Here is a 21,572-nt window from a genome sequence, read left to right on the forward strand (position 1 = left end):
AAGTTGAGGAACGAGATCTCCAGCTTCCAACAGAAGAACTTGGAAGGATTCAGTGAAGCTTGGGAGAGATTCAATGGTTACCAAGCTCAGTGCCCACACCATGGATTCTCTAAGGAGAGCTTGCTGAGCACATTCTACAGAGGTGCTCTTCCTAAGTACAGAGCCAGACTGGATACAGCTAGCAATGGGTTCTTTTTGGGGAGAACTGAGGAAGAGGCAGAGGCTCTGGTTGACAACATGGTTAAGAGTGATGCAGTCTACAGTGGAGACCATGACAGAAGCAGCAGAGGTGATGACAATCAAACAAGGAATGAGATAAAGGCTCTTCAGGAGAAGATTGACAAACTCATTGCTGATAAGGCCACACAAGCGCAGGTGAACTTTGTTGGCAACCCAAGCCAGGAGATACCTCCTACTGTCAATGAGGTTGAGGGTTTGGAAGGGCAAGAAGAACTGTGTTTCATCAACAGTAATGGTAGCTGGTACAAGAAGGAACCCAACTTTCAGTACAACAACTACCAACAAAAGCCCTATTCAAACAACCAGCAGAGTGGTTATCAGCCTCGAAACAACCAGCAGAGCAACTATCAGCCTCAGCAAAACTCCTCTCCTAGCTCCTCTGCCCCTCAACAGAGCAGCACTGATGCCTTACTGAAACAGATCTTGGAGTCTCAGACTAGAAGTGAGAAGCATGTGGGCTATGAGCTGAAGAACCTTCACTCCAAGATTGATGGGGGCTACAATGAGCTCAACAACAAATTCTCCCACCTTGCTTCTTCTGTCAAGAATTTGGAGAATCAGTTTGCTTCCATGAGCTCCCACCAGAACCGCCAGCAAGGATCTCTACCTGGAAAGTCAGATCAAAACCCCAAAGAAGCAAAAGCTGTCACACTTAGGAGTGGTAAGCAGTTGACTCCTGTAACCCTCACCAAGGATGCTGAGAAACAAGGTGAGGAGGTGGCCATCAACCTAGATGATGAAGTGGTCATTGTTGATGAGAAGACAGATGCTGAGATCTTGGAGAAGATTGTGAAAGCCAAGGGTAAAGGAAAGGTTGGAGAAGAGAAGAAAACAACAAAAGATGGTGAATCTGCTGCTCCAGCAAGTGAGAGCTCTCATGTCCCCCCTCCCTATGAACCAAAGCTTCCATTCCCTGGTAGATTCAAGAAGCAGCTGCTACAGAAGTACAAGGCTTTGTTTGAGAAGCAGATGAGTGAAGCTCAGGTTACAATGCCCATCATTGATGCTTTCATGCTGATTCCTCAATACAGCAAACTCCTGAAAGATGTTGTAGCTGCTAAGAAGAAGGAGATGGAGGGAATGATGGTTCTGAGTCATGAGTGCAATGCCATCATTCAGAGGCTTGATGCTCCAGAGAAGCTAGAGGATCCAGGATGCTTCACACTCCCTTGTGCTCTTGGACCTATGGTATTTGAGAAATGTCTCTGCGATTTGGGAGCTAGTGTCAGCTTGATGCCTTTGTCTGTGGCAAAGAAGCTTGGTTTCACTCAATACAAGAAGTGTAGACTCTCTCTGGTGTTGGCTGATCGTTCAGTGAAGTACCCTGTGGGCATCCTAGAGAACCTCCCTGTGAAGATTGGAAGGTATGAGATACCTACAGATTTTGTTGTGCTTGAGATGGGTGAGGAGGCTCAAGACCCATTGATTCTTGGAAGGCCATTCTTAGCTACTGCAGGAGCTATTGTGAATGTGAAGGAAGGGAAGATTGACCTCCATTTGGGCAAGGAGAACATCCTCCACTTTGACATCAAGGAGAAGATGAGGAACCCCACTGTATTTGGACAAGCCTTCACCATTGAAGAGATGAATCCTTCTCCTGCTGATTATCACTTTGATGAGCTACCACCTGAGGAAGATGGGGTGTCAACTCCACTTTCTGCACCTAGTCCAGCCTGATCCAAAGGAGGCAAAGTCAAGCTAGAGACTTAAAACAAGCTCACTTGGGAGGAAGTCCCATGAGTATCCTTGTATATATTGCATTAGTGTTTACATTTTCATCTTACTACATAAAACAATGGGAAAATGAAGTTGTGTGCAGGTGTGGAGCAGAAAATCGGAAATCAGACCGAGGTCATGGAGCGAGGGAGAGAAGTCGCTCCAGCTGGGAGCGACTTGCCCACAGCGACCCCCAGAGGTCGCTCGTGTCCTCCGGAGCGGAACTGACCGTGGAGCGAGGTATCGGCAGCGACGTCATGAGGTCGCTCCAGCTGGGAGCGACCTACCACATCGACCCTTACACCTCGCTCCCGTCTCAGGTAACTGGAAACTTCCTTTCTCCCATCTTTTCGTTGTATTTCACATTTCCATTGGGTACCTCACTCACACAGAGACTGTGTGATTTAAGTGTGGGGGAGGTACCAAGTATTTGATCATGTTTGTTTCCATGATTTTGAGTCTCATGCATTGCATATTACATTCTTATTTGCATTAGAAAAATCCAAAAAAATAAAAAAATTGAAAAACACAAAAAGAATCATTTAGTTGCATCATTTGCATTTTTAGGATTGAGTCTAGAAGCATATAGGTTGCATTCATGCATTAGGGGGATTTCAACCTTGTAAAGAGCTCATGCTAAGTACTGAATTTGTTGACCTTTGTAATCATGACAAGTAGCTTGAGCACCCTTTAGAAAGCTTGTAAACTTCGCGCCTTGAAGGCTCCTCTTGAAACTCATTTGACTGTTGATACTCTCTCTTTGAAGCAAGCTCCTGTTTTAATGTCTCTTGCATATGGTCCCTTGTGTACTAAGTCATGGATATACACACTTGAGTTGTCCCATCCTTTTTACCAATCTTCTTGACAAACTCAAGTGGTACTCCACTCCCAAAACCCATACCTCCTTTTTAAACCATCATTATTTGTTGAGTGAGGCCTCTTTAGAAAGCTTTACATGTGCATAATGTTGAGAGTATTGGGAACGACAATGCTTAGTCTCCATTCTTGCTAGATTAGTCACTCTGTTGTCTAGCTATAGGAAGGGGGTGAGTGTTGTGATTGTGATTTGGGAATATGAAAGGTTTGACTCTTTGTGCTTAAATGATTAGTCTTTATGGGATAAGTGGAGAAGTATCTAGCTCTTATTGTGAAAAGTCTTGGCCCCCAAATATAAAAAAAAAAGTAAAAGAAAAAAAAAGAAAAAAAAAGAAAAAAAAAAGAATGAAAAAGGGGGCTAGCAAAGTTGTTAGGAGCTATGATTTGTTTTAAAATTGTGAAAAATCCCTTATTGATTTCAAAAAGAAAGAGTCTGATGTGAAGAATGTTCTTGGGATCTTTTGGTGAGAGATGTGAGTTGGGTTTGACATTGAGGAATAATTAAATATCTTGTATGTTTGGGAAAGGGTAGAACAATGGAGATTGAGCATTGTATGCATGAGTTGATCCCTTTCTTAGATATATTATGTGTAATGTCAAAGCTACTGTGTTTTGAGAGTAAACCACCTTAAAAGATTATTTTTTTGAACCTCTGATTTCACTTGCATTAAAGCCTTTGTCTTACCAAACCAAATGACTTGGACCAGTTGACCATTTGTGAGATGTCTATTGAGTTTGCTTCATAAATGTTAGAGAGATGTGGATTTGTGGTTTGTAGATACATGGTTAATGAGTGTAGAGATCAAAGGAGCTGAGATAGGCCTAGAGAAGTTAGAGATGGATAAAATCTTTGCTCTTGCTATTTGGTATGATTATGCAAGGTTGTTAGGTTGAGAACTAAGAAGAGTTTCTTTTGGTTGTGAGCCCCCATTTTCAAACTTCTTCTCTTTGGTTCTTGAAAGTTTACTTGTGGACAAGTAAAGGACTAGTGTGGGGGAGTTGATATCTTGCATATTTGCATTGTTTTAGCTATTCTTTCATATGCATTTTCATCATATAGAATAGGATTTAGACATGTCTAGGTTGCATTTTGCATGCATAAGTCTCTATTAGGTACTGGAGTGCCAAGTGAAGTTATTGGAGACATTTGGATGTGTTTGGAGCTCAAAAGAGGTGAAAAAGGTGATCATTGGACGAGCAAAGCACTGGAGCGACCTTCCCGGAGCGACCCTACGGAGTCGCTGTGCCCCACCTCTCAGAGCGACCTTCCCAGAGCGATAACTCCAAGTCGCTCGCGTTCTCATCACTCGGAGACACGAAGAAACAAAGTCAGAGCGACCCCTCGGAGCGACCACCCGAGGTCGCTCCCGAAGCCAGAGCGACGTGCTGGAGCGATTCTCTGGGGTCGCTCCGCGTCACCAGCTGCACGATTTTATTATTTTTGAAGGACCTTTTTGCAATTTATTGTGCACGTTTTTGCACTGAAAAACCTAATGTTTAAGTATGTTGTAGCCACCTTTTGGCAGATAATCTTTGATCTATTGAAGAACACAAACTCTCTCAAGAAAAAGATTTATTTTTGGCTTGATTTGTGATTGTTCTTGTGATTTCTCTTCTATTTCTCTATATGATTCATCTGAAATCCATCATGGGTTTAAGAGGAATCATGGAGATTAGTGAGTAATCACCTTTTGGATTCATGGGTTAGGGTGATTAAGGGTGATTAGGCTAGTTCTAGGATGTTTTAGGTGTAGATCATACTTGTTCCTTGCTAGTAGAGTGATCTTAATGCATCATTTGAGTAGGCCACTCAAAGGGTGATCTCTAGGCATTTCCCACCCAAAAGGTGTTTGATGAAATGTCTGAGTCAACTCTCCTAGGCTTTTAGTGTACTTTGCCAAAGAGATTTGTTGTTAAAGATGCTAAGATAGCTAATAGACTTGTTAGTAATGATTGCTTGCATGTTATTCAACCAAAGACATTTGATGTTTGAGACATGTTAGCAAATGAGCATTCATCTAGACATAGAGCTTGCTTAGAATTGTGTCTAGGCTTAAGGTTAATAGTTTGATTGATTCATTTGTCATCCTTAGTTCGAAACTTGATCACCCAAGGTCTGAAATCCCTATACCCATGAGTTCTCATTTCCAATAGCTTAAAAGTATCATTTCTATTACTTGCATTCTAGTCTTAGTTTAAAAACCATCAATTTCACTGATTGCACTTAGATTAGGCAAATACTTGCATTCTCTCTGTATTTGAATCCCTCAGATTTGGTTCGACAACTTACTACCACTATACTATCATTTGACTTAGGAGCCTCCAAACTCCTAACATCAACGACGAGGATGACACTATGTCAGCCCCTGAGCCTTCCGACGCCGAAGACTAGTAACCGTGAACTAGAGAAAGCACTGTGATCTGAAGCGATATGATCTCTTCCTCAATCTCTCTATCTTGATCTTCTTCTTTCTCCTTCCTCTGTGTGTAATCTCTTTATAGACTCACTGTAATTCTCTCTCTCTCTCTCTCTCTCTCTCTCTCTCTCTACACTCTGTTTAGACCATGTAGAAGGCGATCTAATGGCATGTGGGTCCCAAATGGTTTATAACAAACTCAAGCTTTAGCTCACTGAAGTGTCGAACACACGCTCCTCGTGGGCTTCAAAACTCTAAGCCCAACCATTTCCTATAGTTGTCACAATCTGTGTAAGCCCAACACTTGACCCAGACCTTAAACGACAACACACCAACATATGCTATTACAACTATGAGTAATATTACAGACGATTGTACAGCCGACAATTTTACCTACCGTATGAGGATTCACGCCTGACTGCATCATCTGAGCTGTTCTATGGGATCCACGCTTGACGGTACTGCTTGTACCATGTTGTAGAACTCTTATAAGCCTTTCTCCCTTAATTCGCATAATTCCGCCTTCTCTGAAAATTGAAACTCAGACCCATGTTATAAAAGCATTAATGAACCCTTGGTAAAACCACTGGACCAAGGAGACTTCCACTCCAATTAGTAACTTGAACATGAAAATATCAATTTCAACTTGTACAAATTCGATCGTGCAGAAAAAGAATAAATGCAAATTCATAACTGTGAGAGTGTCATCTGATCTAATGATAAAGCCTCTAGTTCTAGCAGAAGGTTTACTCAAGCTCTAAGGGATCATGTGAAAGACACGTGAGCTGGTTCCTTTGTTTACATTAAATGAGGTCAAAAAGGTAATTAGCTTGTGCTCAAGATATCTTCGTCGTCGTCTTCCTCGTGACAAGGCGAAACAGACACAGTGAGCGAGAGAGCTCAAGATGAGAGTGAGCGAGAGATAGAGAGAGAGAGATGTGATTCTCAGTTTATCTAAGCTCAGAGCTTGATCTTCTTCCTCTATTATACTTGTTGTAACTCCGATTAGATGTAATCGAGAGGGGGGGACAAGAGTAGAGAAACCTCCGGTGATGTACTCTGTAATCACATTTGAGGAGGAAGGTGAACACCGGGTAAACAAAGTCTCATGAGTTATCTCTTTATACTTGATTCACTCTTGATTAGATTCGTTTAGGCTTGAGATGATTATTGAATTGAGCTAAGATTACAGGATGAATCCTCAACAATAACTATATTATTATTTGAATTTCATTCCTAAGTTCACACTGTAACAAAAAAAAATACATTTGATTAACTATTGGTCATTATATGTATTGTATTGGATCATTGATTTGCTAAGAGAATCCTTTTGCTAGAAAAAGAGTAAATGCAAATTCATAACTATATTAGTAACTTGAACATGAAAAATATCAATTTCAACTTGTACAAATTCGATCGTGCTACTATGACTAATTACTAAGTTGTTAGATTTATAACTAATATAATAGATTGTTTTTAGAAACAAATAAAACACAACATCCTCTTTACAGACCTCAATCTTGCTTGCATCAACATCATAGATTGAAACTTTTCCTTGGTCAGTTGGATTCTGAGAGGGATCCTTAGAGTATCTCCAATGTAAAACTCCATATTTTCCTCCAAAATGGAGTAAAAGTGAAAATAGAGTAAAAATGTTCCAACCCTACTCCATTTTTTCACTCTATAATGGAGTAATGAACAAACAAAAAATAGATTACTCCATTTATGGAGTAAATTTCATTATGGAGTGGGATATGGAGTTGGGTTGGAGCACTTCTTACTCCAAAATCATTTTTACTCCATTTTGAAGGAAAATATAGAGTTGGGTTGGAGATGCTCTTAGAATCTCAAACATAACGGCAAGCAATAATAAGGAACTAGAGTTTGATCCGCTCGCCCGAGCGGGTATTTATTTTTAATTTGTAAGTTAATTTTTATTTTATATAAATGATATTCATATATTTATAAGTTAAACATATATCTTGTGGTTGATCCATGAGACTTCGCGGATATTTGTTTTTACGTTTTTATAAGTATTTTTTTGTATAAATGTTATAATATATTTAATGAATCAGTCAAAATAGTTGAGGTCTATGTTTCCTATATTTAGTCGTCTGCATAAATCAATAGTATTGATGATACTACTGTGAATATAATATTTTTTGTTTAGCTAGATTATAGAAAGTATTATCTAAATGCTAAATCTATTGTATATGGTTTCATTTAGAATATTGATAGTATAGAGTTGTCAGAAAAAAAGATAGCATAGATTACTGAAAATAGTTTAGTCCAATTATATAGAAAGATTATGATTTAACTAACAAATGATTGAGTTTTAATAAATATGAAATATTCTTAAATATTTTTTGTCATAAAAACTGATTATGTTTGTTATTTATGATTTTAAATAAATAGCAAAATTTTGTAACAATAAAATCATTAGTTATGATTTTGAAGAATGTGTGGAGGGGTGTTTTTATAATATGGGTAACCTAAAATTTGAGTAGTATATCTATTTGATGCTTTAAACACACATAAAGAATAATAAATTTGATAAACATTTTTAAAATGCAAAACATATATTTGTGAAAAAAGAAGAGTTACATGGGTGGACATTTGGTATTAATTTTTATAAGGGTGTAAACCAACTAATCATGAGGTTTGGTAAATACTGTCGAGAAAAATAGTTTCGTGAAGTTAAGTTGGATTAGTGAACAATTCTATTATTTTGGTAGAAATGTGTTAATTGGTTTGTGAATTAATGGTTTGGTAAATACTGTCGAGAATAATTGTTTTCTATATTAGCTCCATGAAAATTAATGATTCAACAGTTTGGTTTTATTTTGATTTTTTATTAAAAATAAAAAATTAATTCAATGGCAAAGATATATGTAATTATTGAGGAAAATTTAGGGTTATTTCCAACTTGTACTTCAGTTTTAATAGATTAGACTAGAGCATGACCCGCTCGCCCGAACGGATGTATGTTCTAAGTTTTTTTTTTATAAATATATATTATTTTTAATTGGTGATATATATTTTTAAGGTCTAGGACATATTTGGATATCTGGAAATTTTAGAATATCTAGATCCGTGATTATAATATTCGGATTTGGACTGTATTTCAAAAAAAAAAGTATTTGGATCCGGATACGTGCCCTTGCACGTATCCGTCTAGACATTATAATATCCGCAAGTATCTTGTTCCGGGTCGGGATCAGTAAAAATAATTTAAAAAATAAAAATATTATTAAGTATAAAAATCTATAAATGTTACATAAAATGTTTTTTAAATAATTTATGCATATGATATTATTAAAATTAAAAATATAATATTATAAAACTAATTTTATATATAAATATTAATATATCAAATATAATCATATGTATAATGCCACTATTTTCTCTATTCTAAGAGCATCCATGTGTATCACTTATTAATATTGTGGGGCCCATATTCGTTTCGGTTTGATCTAATATTTTGGAGTTTGGTCTAATATATTTTAAAAATGCAGATCCGAATCTGAATATCTAGATTTAAAAATTAAGATATTCATATTCGATTTTGACGGATCCAAAATTTTACTATACGCATTTGGATCCAAACACCCTAAATATCCTATTTCGTAGCGGATTTAGAGTGGATCTCGGATCGAATCCGAATCAAGGATAATAAGTCCCAAGCCTATATATTTACGGATAATAAGTCACATGCCTATATATTTAACATAAATTTAGCACACAAAAGCCAAAATAATCAAAATATTTCAATTAAAAAAAGGTAAAATATCTGATATGCTCGCCTTAAATGATGATGAATAAGTTAATGCTAAAATCTAGCGAATATATGAAACAACTGATTATTGGTTTACTTGGTTTGGCTTTGAATACTGTAAGGTTACGCTGTAAAAATTTAATTAATAGGATGGTATAGCAAACACATGGTTTAGCGAAGTAAGGGGTTAGTGAATGCATAAAACTACTCTGTTTAGATTAATAGTATTCGATTGTAATTATGTTAAAATATCTGTATTATTCAATATATGAAAAATATTTAACATAATGGTTATAGACTTTTGCAAGAAAATATAAGAATGGTTATATAGACTTGCTAACAGTTCGTATGTCTTAGCTTGACCTATAATATCTCTGGTACATTAAACCAAAATGGTTAGTTATGTTATGTTATAAAAATATATCACCATTAAACATATTCATAAACGAAAAAGGAAGTTAAAAGTTAATATGATTGGAGTAATATGTGTGTATCATCGGAACAAATATACTGGTTATCACTAATTGAGGCAACATTATAGAAATATTATGGGAAAAATCGCATAAAAAACCCTGAAAGTGTCACTTACTCACACTTTAAACCCTAAAATTTTTTCACTAACACTTTTAACCTCGAAAGTGACATTTGTGTCATAAAAAACCTTCAAACTAAAAAATTGACCTGTTTAACAGGTAAAAATGGCGATGTGTCGGTTTTTTCAAAAAATATTTATTTAATTCATAAAATAAATATAAATTAAAAAATTCAGAAAATTAAATAAAAATTCAAAAAATTAAATAAAACTCAGAAAATTAAATAAAATTCAAAAATAAATAAATAAAAATTCAGAAAATTAAATAAAAATTCAGAAATTAAATAAAATTCATAACATTAAATAGAATTTCAAAAATTAGTAAAAAATCATAAAATAAAATAAAATTCAGAAAATTAAAAAAAATAATCATAAAACTAACTAAATATCAGAAGTTAAATAAAGTTTCAAATAAATGAATAACTAATATTAAACCAAAAGACAGAAATTAAATAAAAATTCATGAATTTCACAAATAACAATGTTTTTAACAACCATTAAATTGACATTTTAATCGTTTAAAAGTGAGTGTAATACAAGAATTATGCTATTTTCACTATTAAAATGCCAATTTGATGGTTGTTAAAAACATTTGTTATTTGTGAAATTCATGAATTTTTATTTAATTTTATGATCTTTTATTTAATTTATGTCTTTTGATTTAATATTAGTTATTTGTTTATTTGAAAATTTATTTAACTTCTGATATTTAGTTACTTTTATGATTATTTTTTAATTTTCTGAATTTTATTTTATTTTTATGATTTTTACTAATTTTTGAGTTTTAATTAATTTTTATTTAATTTTATGAATTTTTATTTAATTTTCTGAATTTTTATTTAATTTTATTAGATTTTCTGAATTTTTGTTTATTTTTTGAATTTCTATTTAATTTTCTGAATTTTATTTAATTTTTTGAATTTTATTTAATTTTCTGAATATTCATTTAATTTTATGAATTTATATTTAATTTTAAATTTTTTCTTTAATTTTTTTTATTTTATAAATTAAATAAATATTTTTTGAAAAAAAAATTGACAAATCACCTTTTTACCTATTAAACAGGTCATTTTTTTAGGTTGGAGGTTTTTTATGACACAAATATCACTTTGGAGGTTAAAAGTGTTAGTAAAAAAACTTCAAGGTTTAAAGTGCGAGTATGTGACACTTTCAGGGTTTTTTATGCGATTTTTCCGAAATATTATTAAATAATGATTTATTAAATCAGTGGTATAGGAATGTAAATATTAGAGAAAAGTTAGGGTTAATTCAATTTTGTACTTCAGTTTTAATAGTTTAGATGATAACCGTTACACGACTCACCAATCACCAGTAGCGATGAATTTAGTGCTTACAACAATGCATCTGGACCCACTTTTTAGGTAAATAAAATTGTGCAGAGTGCAAAAAATCGTACAAAGTGGGTATTCACATTGTCGCAAGATACAAAGAGGTGGCACTAGAGTAAAGTGTAGTCCGTAGTGGAACAACTAACAACAATTACAAGTCTTTTGACTTTTCAAAGAAAACCTATTGAATAAATGCACTCAAATTGAATATGTATGCTATTCATTATGAACACAACTGGAAACTATCAAACTACCAACAACATACATTAAAAACATACTCCCTCTGTATCATTATAAGTGAGTTTTAAGATTTTTTCACAAGGATTAAGAAAACACAAAATTTTATGTGGTTTATCTTGTTTGTATAAAATAGCATTAAACAATACTATCTCAACCAATAAAAAAAAGATACACTATTTTGTAATTGGTTAGAGATTTCAAATGACAATTAATTGTATCTAGATTAGTATGAACTTCACTTATTCTGAAACAAAATAAAAATCATAAAACCCCACTTATATTGATAGAGAGGGAGTAGTAATCTTAGAGTAAGGTTCATTTTCGAACCGCACGCTTCTTCTGCATATTAGTAACTTCATTTGAAAATTTAGGTCACCGACGTATAGATATTCATTTATTTAAAATTTTTTTTTTTTATTTTCCGTTGTTCGTACGCTCTAGATGACTGGATAGTGGATTCTTTTTGTCAAAAAATGACTGGACAGTGGATAGTGATTTGTTTTTGGCAGAAACTTACTTAGTCTTTTTTAAAAGATTTTTAACGTAAAAAACTTTCAACTAAGTTTGTTTTAGATAAAAACCCTCAAACTAAATATTTAAAGAAATAATCCATAAACTAACATTATTTAATGAATTAAACCCTCTCAGGTCATAATTACCACTACTACTAGTAAATCTTTAGTTTAGGGATTTTTACAATAAGTAAACATAATTGGGGGATTTTACCATTAAAATTAAAAAAAATCTAAAATATAATAACATTACTAAAAATTAGTAACTTTAATTTTTTAAATTAACATTTTTAAAAAATTTATATAGATATATAAGTCTGATTTTTTCTAAATCTTTATATATGTATAAATTAAAAATGTAAAAACCCAACAAATATAAAAGAAATATCAAAAGCTTTACCTGTATTAAAAATTATCTTAAAATTAAAAAAAATGTAAAAGAAAAGTAAATATAATAAAAAAAATTATATCTTATCTAGTAACTTTAATTTTCAAAATTAGCATTTTTAAAAATTTCTATAAATATATGAGTCTGATTTTTTTTAAATCAACATTATATATGTATAAATAAAATGTATAATTAAAGTTATACATATATAATGTTGATTTTTTTAAAAAAAAAATCAGACTCATATATTTATAGAAATTTTAAAAAATACTAAGTTTGAAAATTAAAGTTACTAGATAATATATAATTTTTGGTATATTTTCTTGTCTTTTACATTTTTAATTTTTAGATAATTTTTATTACAGGTAAAGCTTTAGATAATTTTTTTTCTATTTTTCAGTTTTTACATTTTTAATTTATACATATATAGTGTTGATTTAAAAAACTCAGACTCACATATCTATATAAATTAAAAAATGCTAATTTTGAAAATTAAAGTTACTAATTTTTAGATAATGTTATTAAATTTTGGATTTTTTTTTGTTTTAATGATAAAACCCTCCAACTATGTTTACTTAATGTAAAAATCCCTAAACTAAAGATTTATTAACTGTACTAGTAATCATGCCCTAAGAAGATTTAATTCATTAAATAAAATTAGTTTGGAGATTATTTCGTTAAATACTTAATTTGGGGGTTTTTACCTAAAACAAATTTAGTTGAGGGGTTTTAGTGTTAAAATCCTTTTTTAAATATAACTGTATCTTTTTTTTTTTGAAACACTAATATACTACTGTATCAATTTCTTTCTTTTCTGCTGAAACTATTTTTCGTCGACGAACGTAATAAAAATGATAATAGCTTGCACTTATTTCAAAATGAGAAGGTTTAAACTTTAAAATCATCTAGCTTGATTTAAAACCGTCAAATCAGTGATTTTTTTATAACGACCGTCAAATCAGTGATTATCTGCCAATTATGCTCACCTAGTATTTTCAACGATTTTTCCCATCATCAATAGTATTTTGTAAGAATTAAAAAAAGTCGATTTTTTTAGAATATACATGTTAATATGTGAACCACAAACTGCAGTCCACGTGTGTGTTATCAAAAGCGGTTGTCTCAAATGACAATAATGCAGATATATGGAGACAAAAAAAATTAACGACATTGTCGAAATAAATTAAAGGGTCAAAATCATTATCCAGCATTTAATTCCCGGGGGACTGTGGACGCGTGTACATACCTCAGTGGTCACGTGCTGTGGTAATCTGAGTATAGACAAATTTAAATGTAAGTCTCCTAAGATTTATGAAACGCCATATTACCATCCGACCACCAACACGTAGTTAAAATCATTATATTTTAAATAAATAAATATGCTTTTTGGTATATATGTTTGGAAGGAAAGGGATGAGGGGAGGGGTTAATTAATTTTAAGTGAAAATATTTTTTTCATGGAAACTAGATACGTTTAATTGTTTTGAATACATATATATATATGTATAATTTTTTGTTTACAAAATTAAACAGACAGTTTAAGTTCTTTTTTAAAAAACATACAATATTAGAAGGGATTAATTCACAATGAGTGAACTTGTAAGTTTAGAATAGAAAATCATATTTTTTATTTTTTGATTAATATCATAGAGTATGAAAGGACTCAAACCAATCTTTAAGAATTGTGCAGTCCATGGTAGACAGAGGCAAACTCAAAGGTTGGTGTATAGGGGCATGTGCCTCCATCTAATTATGCACTTTTTCTTTAGTATTTACCATTAAGTTATATAGTATGTCCCCTCAAAATTTAAAATGCAATAAAAAATTGTTTGTGATTCCATCTATATAATTCTAGATCTGCCTTTGACGATAGATTCTATTTTCGAATATTTATATTAATTCTAAATAATGAATTCATATCTGCGTTGCCAACGCAATAGAGGGTAGAATTTTGCAAATTCTTTATGAGAATATAACATATACAGTCATACTCGTACCGAGCTTTATATATCTTGTAAAAGAATAGCCGTTTGCCGTCAAAAAAAAAATATATATATATATATATCTTGTAAAAGATCATAATACGTTTTTTTTTTTTTTGATAATCTAGGATTCCCTGCTTCGCGGGTCATTCCCTGGGTCCGGTCAGGCAGCGGTCCATTTCACCTGGGAAGGCATTAACCTGGGCCGAGGTCCAGTACCACTAATAGTGATATAGAAGAGACAGTTCGTCTCCGACTGGCATCGAACCCGAAAGGATGACAATTGGCCTCCAAAGCTCTAACCAGTAGAGCTAACTCATCCCGTTAGATCATAATACGTTACGCAAAAAACTCATTAAAAAAAGATGTCGCGCGATGTCACAGGAATTACAATATTTATAAACAAGGCTCAAGATTTATTTTTATGAAGTGAACGAAAGTTCTTAACCAAGAAATGAATTAACTAATTCTCCACATTTAGTTTTGATCTCTTAATAAACGATTGTAATTATAATAATCATAAGAAGGTGAATAAAATAAAAAGAAATCTAAGCCTTTACTTTCCTTATCTATAAATAGAAGTTACTCTCACTGGACATTGAACATACAGATCACTGAAAGCAGAACAACCACAAAGACAGAGAGAGAGAATCAAAGAAGAAGAAACATGGTGAAGGTGATGTGGGGTTCCATTTTAGCTCTCGCTGCAGCGCTTCTCCTGGTGACGGTGGAAAACATTCCGATGGCAGAGGGAGTGACGTGCTCGCCGACGGAACTGACTTCATGTTCGTCGGCGTTTATGTCTGCTTCCCCGCCGTCGGCAACGTGCTGCGCCAAGCTGAGAGAGCAGAAGCCATGCCTTTGTGGGTATCTGAGGAACCCTGCCCTTCGCCAATACGTTAACTCTCCAAACGCCAAAAAAGTCGCCAGCAGTTGCAATGTTGCAACCCCAAACTGTTAATCATGATTATTTAGTGACAAGTTTCGCTGATCATGAGTGTTTAATTACTAGTTAAAATGGGTCAGGTCCTCGACACTACTGTTTAGAATAATAGTGTGTGGTGATTATGATGATCATCATCATGCTTTAATGTTATGTCATGTTATGCTACGTATATTATGTTATGTATGTTTCTATCTTTTGAAACATTTTCCAAATATGTTTACTCTGTCTCTGTGCTAATCCTACATTTCAATTCCTAGCTATCAGTTTTCACATCATTCGTGGACTTGTTTAAACACGTGAGGTAGGATATTCAAATTCTCATATAAGAAACTTTTAGTTTTTCTTTTTTCTCATATATAATTTATTTGTAGTCCAACAATTCTATTATTATTTTGGGGTTTGGAACCGTCATATTCTCAGAACTAGCTAAGCCAGATAGCAGTTACCTTTATGTCACAAAATTATCCTTAACTAATAATGTTCGTCATTTATTTTGAGGAGGCATGTTATGTTTTGTATAAGTAACAATCTCGGCAGCAACCATGCATTAGTGGTCTGGTGGCAAGTGAACAGACCACATTTTAGGATCATATCTGATAGGTGCATGATTCGAAATGCGGCTGCTAGTGAATTTGTGGTGACTATTTTAAAGGATTTTTGGGTTTACTACGGAAAAGTTCATGTCCCAGCTGTGTATGGCCACTGATGGATTAACATCGATCCCCAGCCATCCTAGATAACTTTCACGGACTATCCCCAGATGTCTGATGGACAGCCATTAGGCCTTAGTCGGGTATTCCTCTGGAGTATCCAGATACTAAAATCATCAAAAAAAACAATCTATGCGGTTGCAGTTCTTTTTTGGTCATCAACTTAAAACAAATTTATACTGACTCTGTAAACTACACTGATAACTCTGGGTTTACAGTTTTATATAGTTTCTTTTGTGTATTGTAAATAAATCTTAGATCAATCATATGGCTTGTGGTTATTTTATGAGAACTACTATTCTCTACCGCCACAAATGAAATCTTCTTCCCCTGTCAGTCTCCACCGCATCGATGAAACCAATTATAAGGGGGATGTAGTTCGAGAATTCGGTCTAAAAGAAATAGGTCCAGTCTCCACCGCATCGATGAAACCAATTATAAGGGGGATGTGGTTCGAGAATTCGGTCTAAAAGAAAATAGGTCCATGAAAGTTGAAGGCCCATCCCGAGCTGGAATGACAGCCAACACAAAACTGAAACGGTCATTATCAAAACATAAAGAAGTTTGGAATATTAAAAACAAACTTGAAGACGCTTGATATTCGCCAGAGATCGGTTTACCGTTTCAATATCTCTCCATCCCTAGCTAGAAATAAGAAAAAGGGATTCTAGTTCTCACATATCAAACCTATAGTCTAAATACTTTGTACTCTCTTGTAAATAAGAAGTCATCTCATTAATTCAAGGTACGAAACCTTTTCTTTTCTAAATCTGTTCGCGAAGATTTTCAGAAGACTTCGGGAAGACGTTCGAAAGACTTCGCTAGATGTGTTCTTTATCAAGAAGACTTCCTTAGAAGTCTTCAAACTTTCCTTTGTTAAAAAAACAAAAATCCCGGAGAAGATTTCTAGGATAAACATGTTACTTTCGAAATTAACCGAATTTTGTAAGAAATTTGATTTTTTATAGAAGACTTTTCGGGAAAAACTTCTATATTGACATGAAAAACTTCTATATTGACTTTTTGGGATTCAGGTTTTTTGCTTAGTCCTAATATTGACATGAAAAAAAATAGCAATACATTTTACCAGAACATACATCTGCGCGAGCGCGCAGATCAAAATCTAGTTTTATTTATTTTTGTCAACTAAGCTTTGTTAAAGAAAACTCAATAGGCTAACGTAGGTCTGAGACTTATTATAGGATATTCGGAATGTTCGAATCTGAATCTAGATAGTAAAATCTAGGATAAACAGGTTACTTTTGAAATTGACCGAATTTTGTAAGAAATTTGACTTTTTATAGAAGACTTTTTATAGAAGTCTTCCCGAAGTCTTCTGACACTGTCGTAAGAAGTCTGCGTGAGTTACTTTTGCAAATGAAAATAATAGTAAAACATTTTTAATATTAATGAGAAGACTTCTAAATAAGTCTTCTCAAATGTTATCCTGAGTTTTGGTCAAACCTTCTGTTACGAATGAAGACTTCTTTAGAAGTCTTCCGACAAAAGACATCCAGAGAAATCTTCTATGGAAAAGTCGAATATAGTCAACTGCAAAGAAGATTTCAGGAAGACTTTTAGAAGATTTTCTTCGAGAAGACTTCCCGAAAAGTCTTTAATAAAAAGTCAAATTTCTGACAAATTTCAGGCAATAGCAAAACTTACATGTTTATTGAGAAGACTTTTCGAGAAGTATTTTTTTTTTTTTTTTTTTGTCAGCAACATTACAGACTCATATTGACTCTGTTAACCAAACCGGAGGATCCGCATCCATGTGAACGACGTGAGACGGTTGCTTTCTTGCACTGCGTGCTAGACTGTCCGCCTTTTTGTTATTCGTCCTTGGTACATGAATGATCTCCGTAGTATTGAAACTACTCCTCAAACTTCTTATGTCTTCTAAGTAGGTTGCAAAGGCTGGCCATTCATCTGGTTCCGAAACCATCTTCACCAATTGCGAGCAATCCGTTGCAAAAGTAACATTATACTGCCTTAAATTCCTCATACATTCCATTGACCAAATGAGAGCTTCGATCTCTGCGTGCAGTGGAGACAGACTCGCTCTTGTATTTCTTGCTCCCATCAATCCCTCAAAACCCGGCAGAGTACTGTACCACCCCTGACCCGAGAACTTTTCCTTGTCTTTCCATGATCCATCTGAGAAACACCATCTACCTGTATTAGTTGGGACCTGTGGTGCTACTAATACAGGAGATGGGGCTGCCGGCTGAATAATAGAAGCTTGTGCTTCTGCCCAGAGTCGGGATTCAGTTTCGGCCACCTTGAGTGTATCTTGTGGATCAATATTCAAATTCAAAAGTAAGCCAATATTTGCAAGGACTTATTTGTGTAATAGTCATATTTGAGAGATAAATTAGGTAAGTAACATTGATTTTGACATAATTAAATGTCAGACATTTGTGTTCCATTTTATTTGGTTATGCTCCGTCGCTTAAAAAGTTTCCAGTTGCAAGTGAGAGAGTAGATGATCTCTTTCTCTTGGTGGAGTCATCTATGTATACATTTATTAACCACATACATATGCACCGAATATTCTATTCCATATCACCGAAATAGGTTATTGGTTTAAGAATTCTAAAGGAGTTTTAAAATTTTGAGAATCCACTATTATTGGTTTATAGATTTTAAAAATCTTACCAAAATCCATTGTTATTGGTTTGATGATTTCTAAATTCCACTCAAATCATTTGTTATTCATAAAGTTTAGTTATTATGGATTTTACTATTCCATTAAATTCTATTGTTATTGGAAGGTGGATTCCTTATATTTTTACTCATGAGACTAGACTTTGAAAATATCACCTATATTCATAAGATTTCTGAAATCTGTGAAGTAAGAAAAACATACACACATTGAATATTTATTTACGTAAACACACTAAACCAAACTCAATAATGGTGAAGCAACCAAACTCACATGATCGGTAATTCATTATATTTTTTATAGTTTCATATTTGATAAAACAACTGTTTGATTTAATAATGGTGAAGAAATATAACTCATACGATAACTAAAATAGTGTTTCGAGAAAATCACAAAAGTCAAAGAAAACAAGACTGATTATTATCACAAGAAAACCAATAAGAACATGAACTCGCCAAACATAAGGAAAATGAGAAATGTGTATCATTGTATCAATTGATGTTTATATATATATGGTTTTTTCGAGATTTTATTTTTGGAAAAGTTCTAGAGAGATTGTATACATTGCCTTATAACGAGAAATATTTTGGAAAAATATATTATGCAAATCCATGATAATTAATAAAATCTGTTGAAATCAATACAAAGTATTTGATAGAAATTTGTCAACTCTGCTTAACTTCTAAAAATCTGTCAACTTTTAAAATCACTAAACTCCTTCCAAATTCTGATTCCAATAACCCCCCCCTAAGATTATAACCCTACCTACAATTTTTAAATACTAAGCATATCCCAACCCTAGTTATCCCTAATCCCACCACAACCCCTAAATATCAAACCCTAAACTCTAATCAGCAAACCCTAAACTCAAGTACTAACCATAAACCCAAATATAAACCCTAAACCCAAATATAAATCTAAACCCAAATAGAATGGAACAAAATAAATAACGTAGTACATATTGGTGAAATTATGAAATGAATGTGATTACATGTAAAAAGTTAATGCTGATCCCAACCATTCTCTTTCATCTTCTAAATACTAAATCATAATCTCTAATCATTAAACAACCCAAATATAAACCCTAATACCAAATATTAAAATCTAAAAAATACATAATATTATATAATATTAAATTATATTATGTAATATTAAGCTATACGATATAGATCACAATACAATTTTTACAAATTAAAAACATGTAAATATAGTTAGAATTTAAGAAAATTACAAATTATATTTCTAAACAAAATATAGCATTTTTATTAACCGTCAAATAGAATAGAACATGATTAAATAGTATAGTAGTAGAATAGAACACATAACAAAATATGAAAATATATATTGTTTACATTTTTATTTTATATGAATATAAAAGATTAGAATACAATAACAAAAATTGTTCATCTTCTCTCACATACAATAGAAATTTCCTGTAAATTTAGATACGTACATGTTCCAATGTTATTGTTACGGTCGCTTTTGGAATCTGAGAAACCTTTCCTTTCCGTCACCAACAAAGCCTTCTAAAACAGTCTTTTCCTCCACAAAAATTTTCTGGAAACATAATCTTTTACGTCTTCGTCGCTCAAATCTGTTTTAGAGAAATCTATTCACTTTTCTCAATATTGGCAACGAAAAAATTATTTTGTGAATGTGTGTGAACAATAAAAGGCCACTTTTTATATTTCACTATAAGTAATTAGGCTTTTCTTTTCTATGTCATAAGGCCCAATTTCCCAAAACAAAAACACAGATCAATTCTGAGAATAAATACGGAAAAAACTTTGAACTGCTCGAAGCTCAACAAAAGGCAAAGACAAGATAGAAGAAGACGAAAAACAGAACCTTCTCCCTTTCTTTTTTGAACCGGCAATCGAACCTTCTCCAAAACAGCTAAAAGAAGAAGAAGAAGACGACGCCAAGTTTCTTTGAATGGAGCCTCCTCCAGAAAGATCGAAGCGCCTCCACAACTTCACCTTACCTTATCTTCGTTGGGGCCAGCAGAGGTTCCTCAGATGCGTCAATCTACCTTCACATTCCCATCACCCTTCTTCTCCATCTCCAGATCACGCAACCATCAGATCCGTCTCCACCGCTGGAGCTGTGGCGACGGCTCGGCCGTGGAATCTGAGGACGAGAGGAGCTGCGTGTATTGAACCCGGTGAGGAATCGCCGGCTATGAAGAGAGGTATCGATGAAGAAGAAAGGGACAAGGATGAGAAACTGAAATTCTCCGTTTCTTTATTGAAAACAGAGATTGAAGAGGATTTCTCAATTATAATTGGGAAAAGACCTCCGAGGAGACCTAAGAAGAGACCAAGGATTGTTCAGAAGAAACTCAATGTATGCATTCTTGTCGGCAACTTTCTTTGGTTTGCTGCTCTGTCGGATACATCGACTAATTGATTTTCTCTTTTTTTTTTTGCTCTGGAAAATGCAGACGATTTTTCCAGGATTGTGGTTATCAGAAGAAGTAACAATAGATTCATATAATGTCCCTGAAGCTGTGGAAACGTGACAAAGGTCTTTAACGTCTTTGGTTCTTTGACACATTCTCAATCTCAAGTTTATATTCATAATTTTACGTTTGTTTAGACGACTGTATGTATCATCACCACACTAATTGTAACCTCCAGCTGTGTTTATTTTATGCAAAGATCATTTTATAACATAGAGAATTTCTTGTTCTCGAGTATGTTTCATTGGTCGGTCTCTCCATGTCAAGAACGAACCGGGGGGATAGACAAGCTATGATAATGATCTTAAAGTCTTTAATAGTGTATTCTTGGACTTGCATCTTTGTTTCCTGATGCTTTCAAAGGTTTGAAAGAACTATCTAAATCTGCTTACCAACAATTTGTGCTCTCAAATGTTGTTTTATGCCAGGAACCCATTTTTCACACGGTTTTCTCTTTTCTCTAAGAAGTACAAGTAGAGAGTTTATGTTTCCAGACACAATCCAGATTCCATAGATGCATGAGCAACAACACCAGCAACCAATATTTGCTTTGAGCATTGAATGCTAAATTTACAAGCATTGCACATGTTAAAAGCCTGAACTGTTCGTTTCCTCGTCTCATGAGAAGCAACTCAACAGGTTCGATAACAATTTCAAAGAGAGCAATGCTGAAGGGTGTTAACAACCATAGGCCTTCTTCTAC

At 33.6% G+C, this 21,572-nt stretch overlaps 2 protein-coding genes and 1 non-coding gene across 3 annotated transcripts; 2 read left to right on the top strand and 1 right to left on the bottom strand.

The window, feature by feature from the left end:
• Window positions 1-107, bottom strand: LOC130499338 (small nucleolar RNA R71). The gene has a single exon (XR_008938217.1). It is a non-coding gene; the product is annotated as a small nucleolar RNA R71 (small nucleolar RNA).
• A 14,573-nt stretch (window positions 108-14,680) lies between these two features.
• On the top strand, window positions 14,681-15,256 carry LOC108820582 (non-specific lipid-transfer protein 2-like). Its single transcript, XM_056992125.1, has one exon. It carries the CDS (start codon window positions 14,755-14,757, stop codon window positions 15,046-15,048), a length of 294 nt encoding a protein of 97 aa, XP_056848105.1. The 5' UTR covers window positions 14,681-14,754; the 3' UTR covers window positions 15,049-15,256.
• Window positions 15,257-20,104: 4,848 nt separating this feature from the next.
• Window positions 20,105-21,088, top strand: LOC108822891 (uncharacterized). The gene is made up of 2 exons (XM_018596091.2): window positions 20,105-20,754; window positions 20,852-21,088. The coding sequence occupies exons 1-2, from the start codon at window positions 20,344-20,346 to the stop codon at window positions 20,927-20,929; spliced, it is 489 nt and encodes a 162-aa protein (XP_018451593.2). The 5' UTR covers window positions 20,105-20,343; the 3' UTR covers window positions 20,930-21,088.
• Window positions 21,089-21,572: the final 484 nt, after the last annotated feature.

The sequence above is a fragment of the Raphanus sativus genome, chromosome 8, assembly GCF_000801105.2.
Source record: "Raphanus sativus cultivar WK10039 chromosome 8, ASM80110v3, whole genome shotgun sequence".
In the NCBI taxonomy this organism is placed as follows: Eukaryota; Viridiplantae; Streptophyta; class Magnoliopsida; order Brassicales; family Brassicaceae; genus Raphanus; species Raphanus sativus.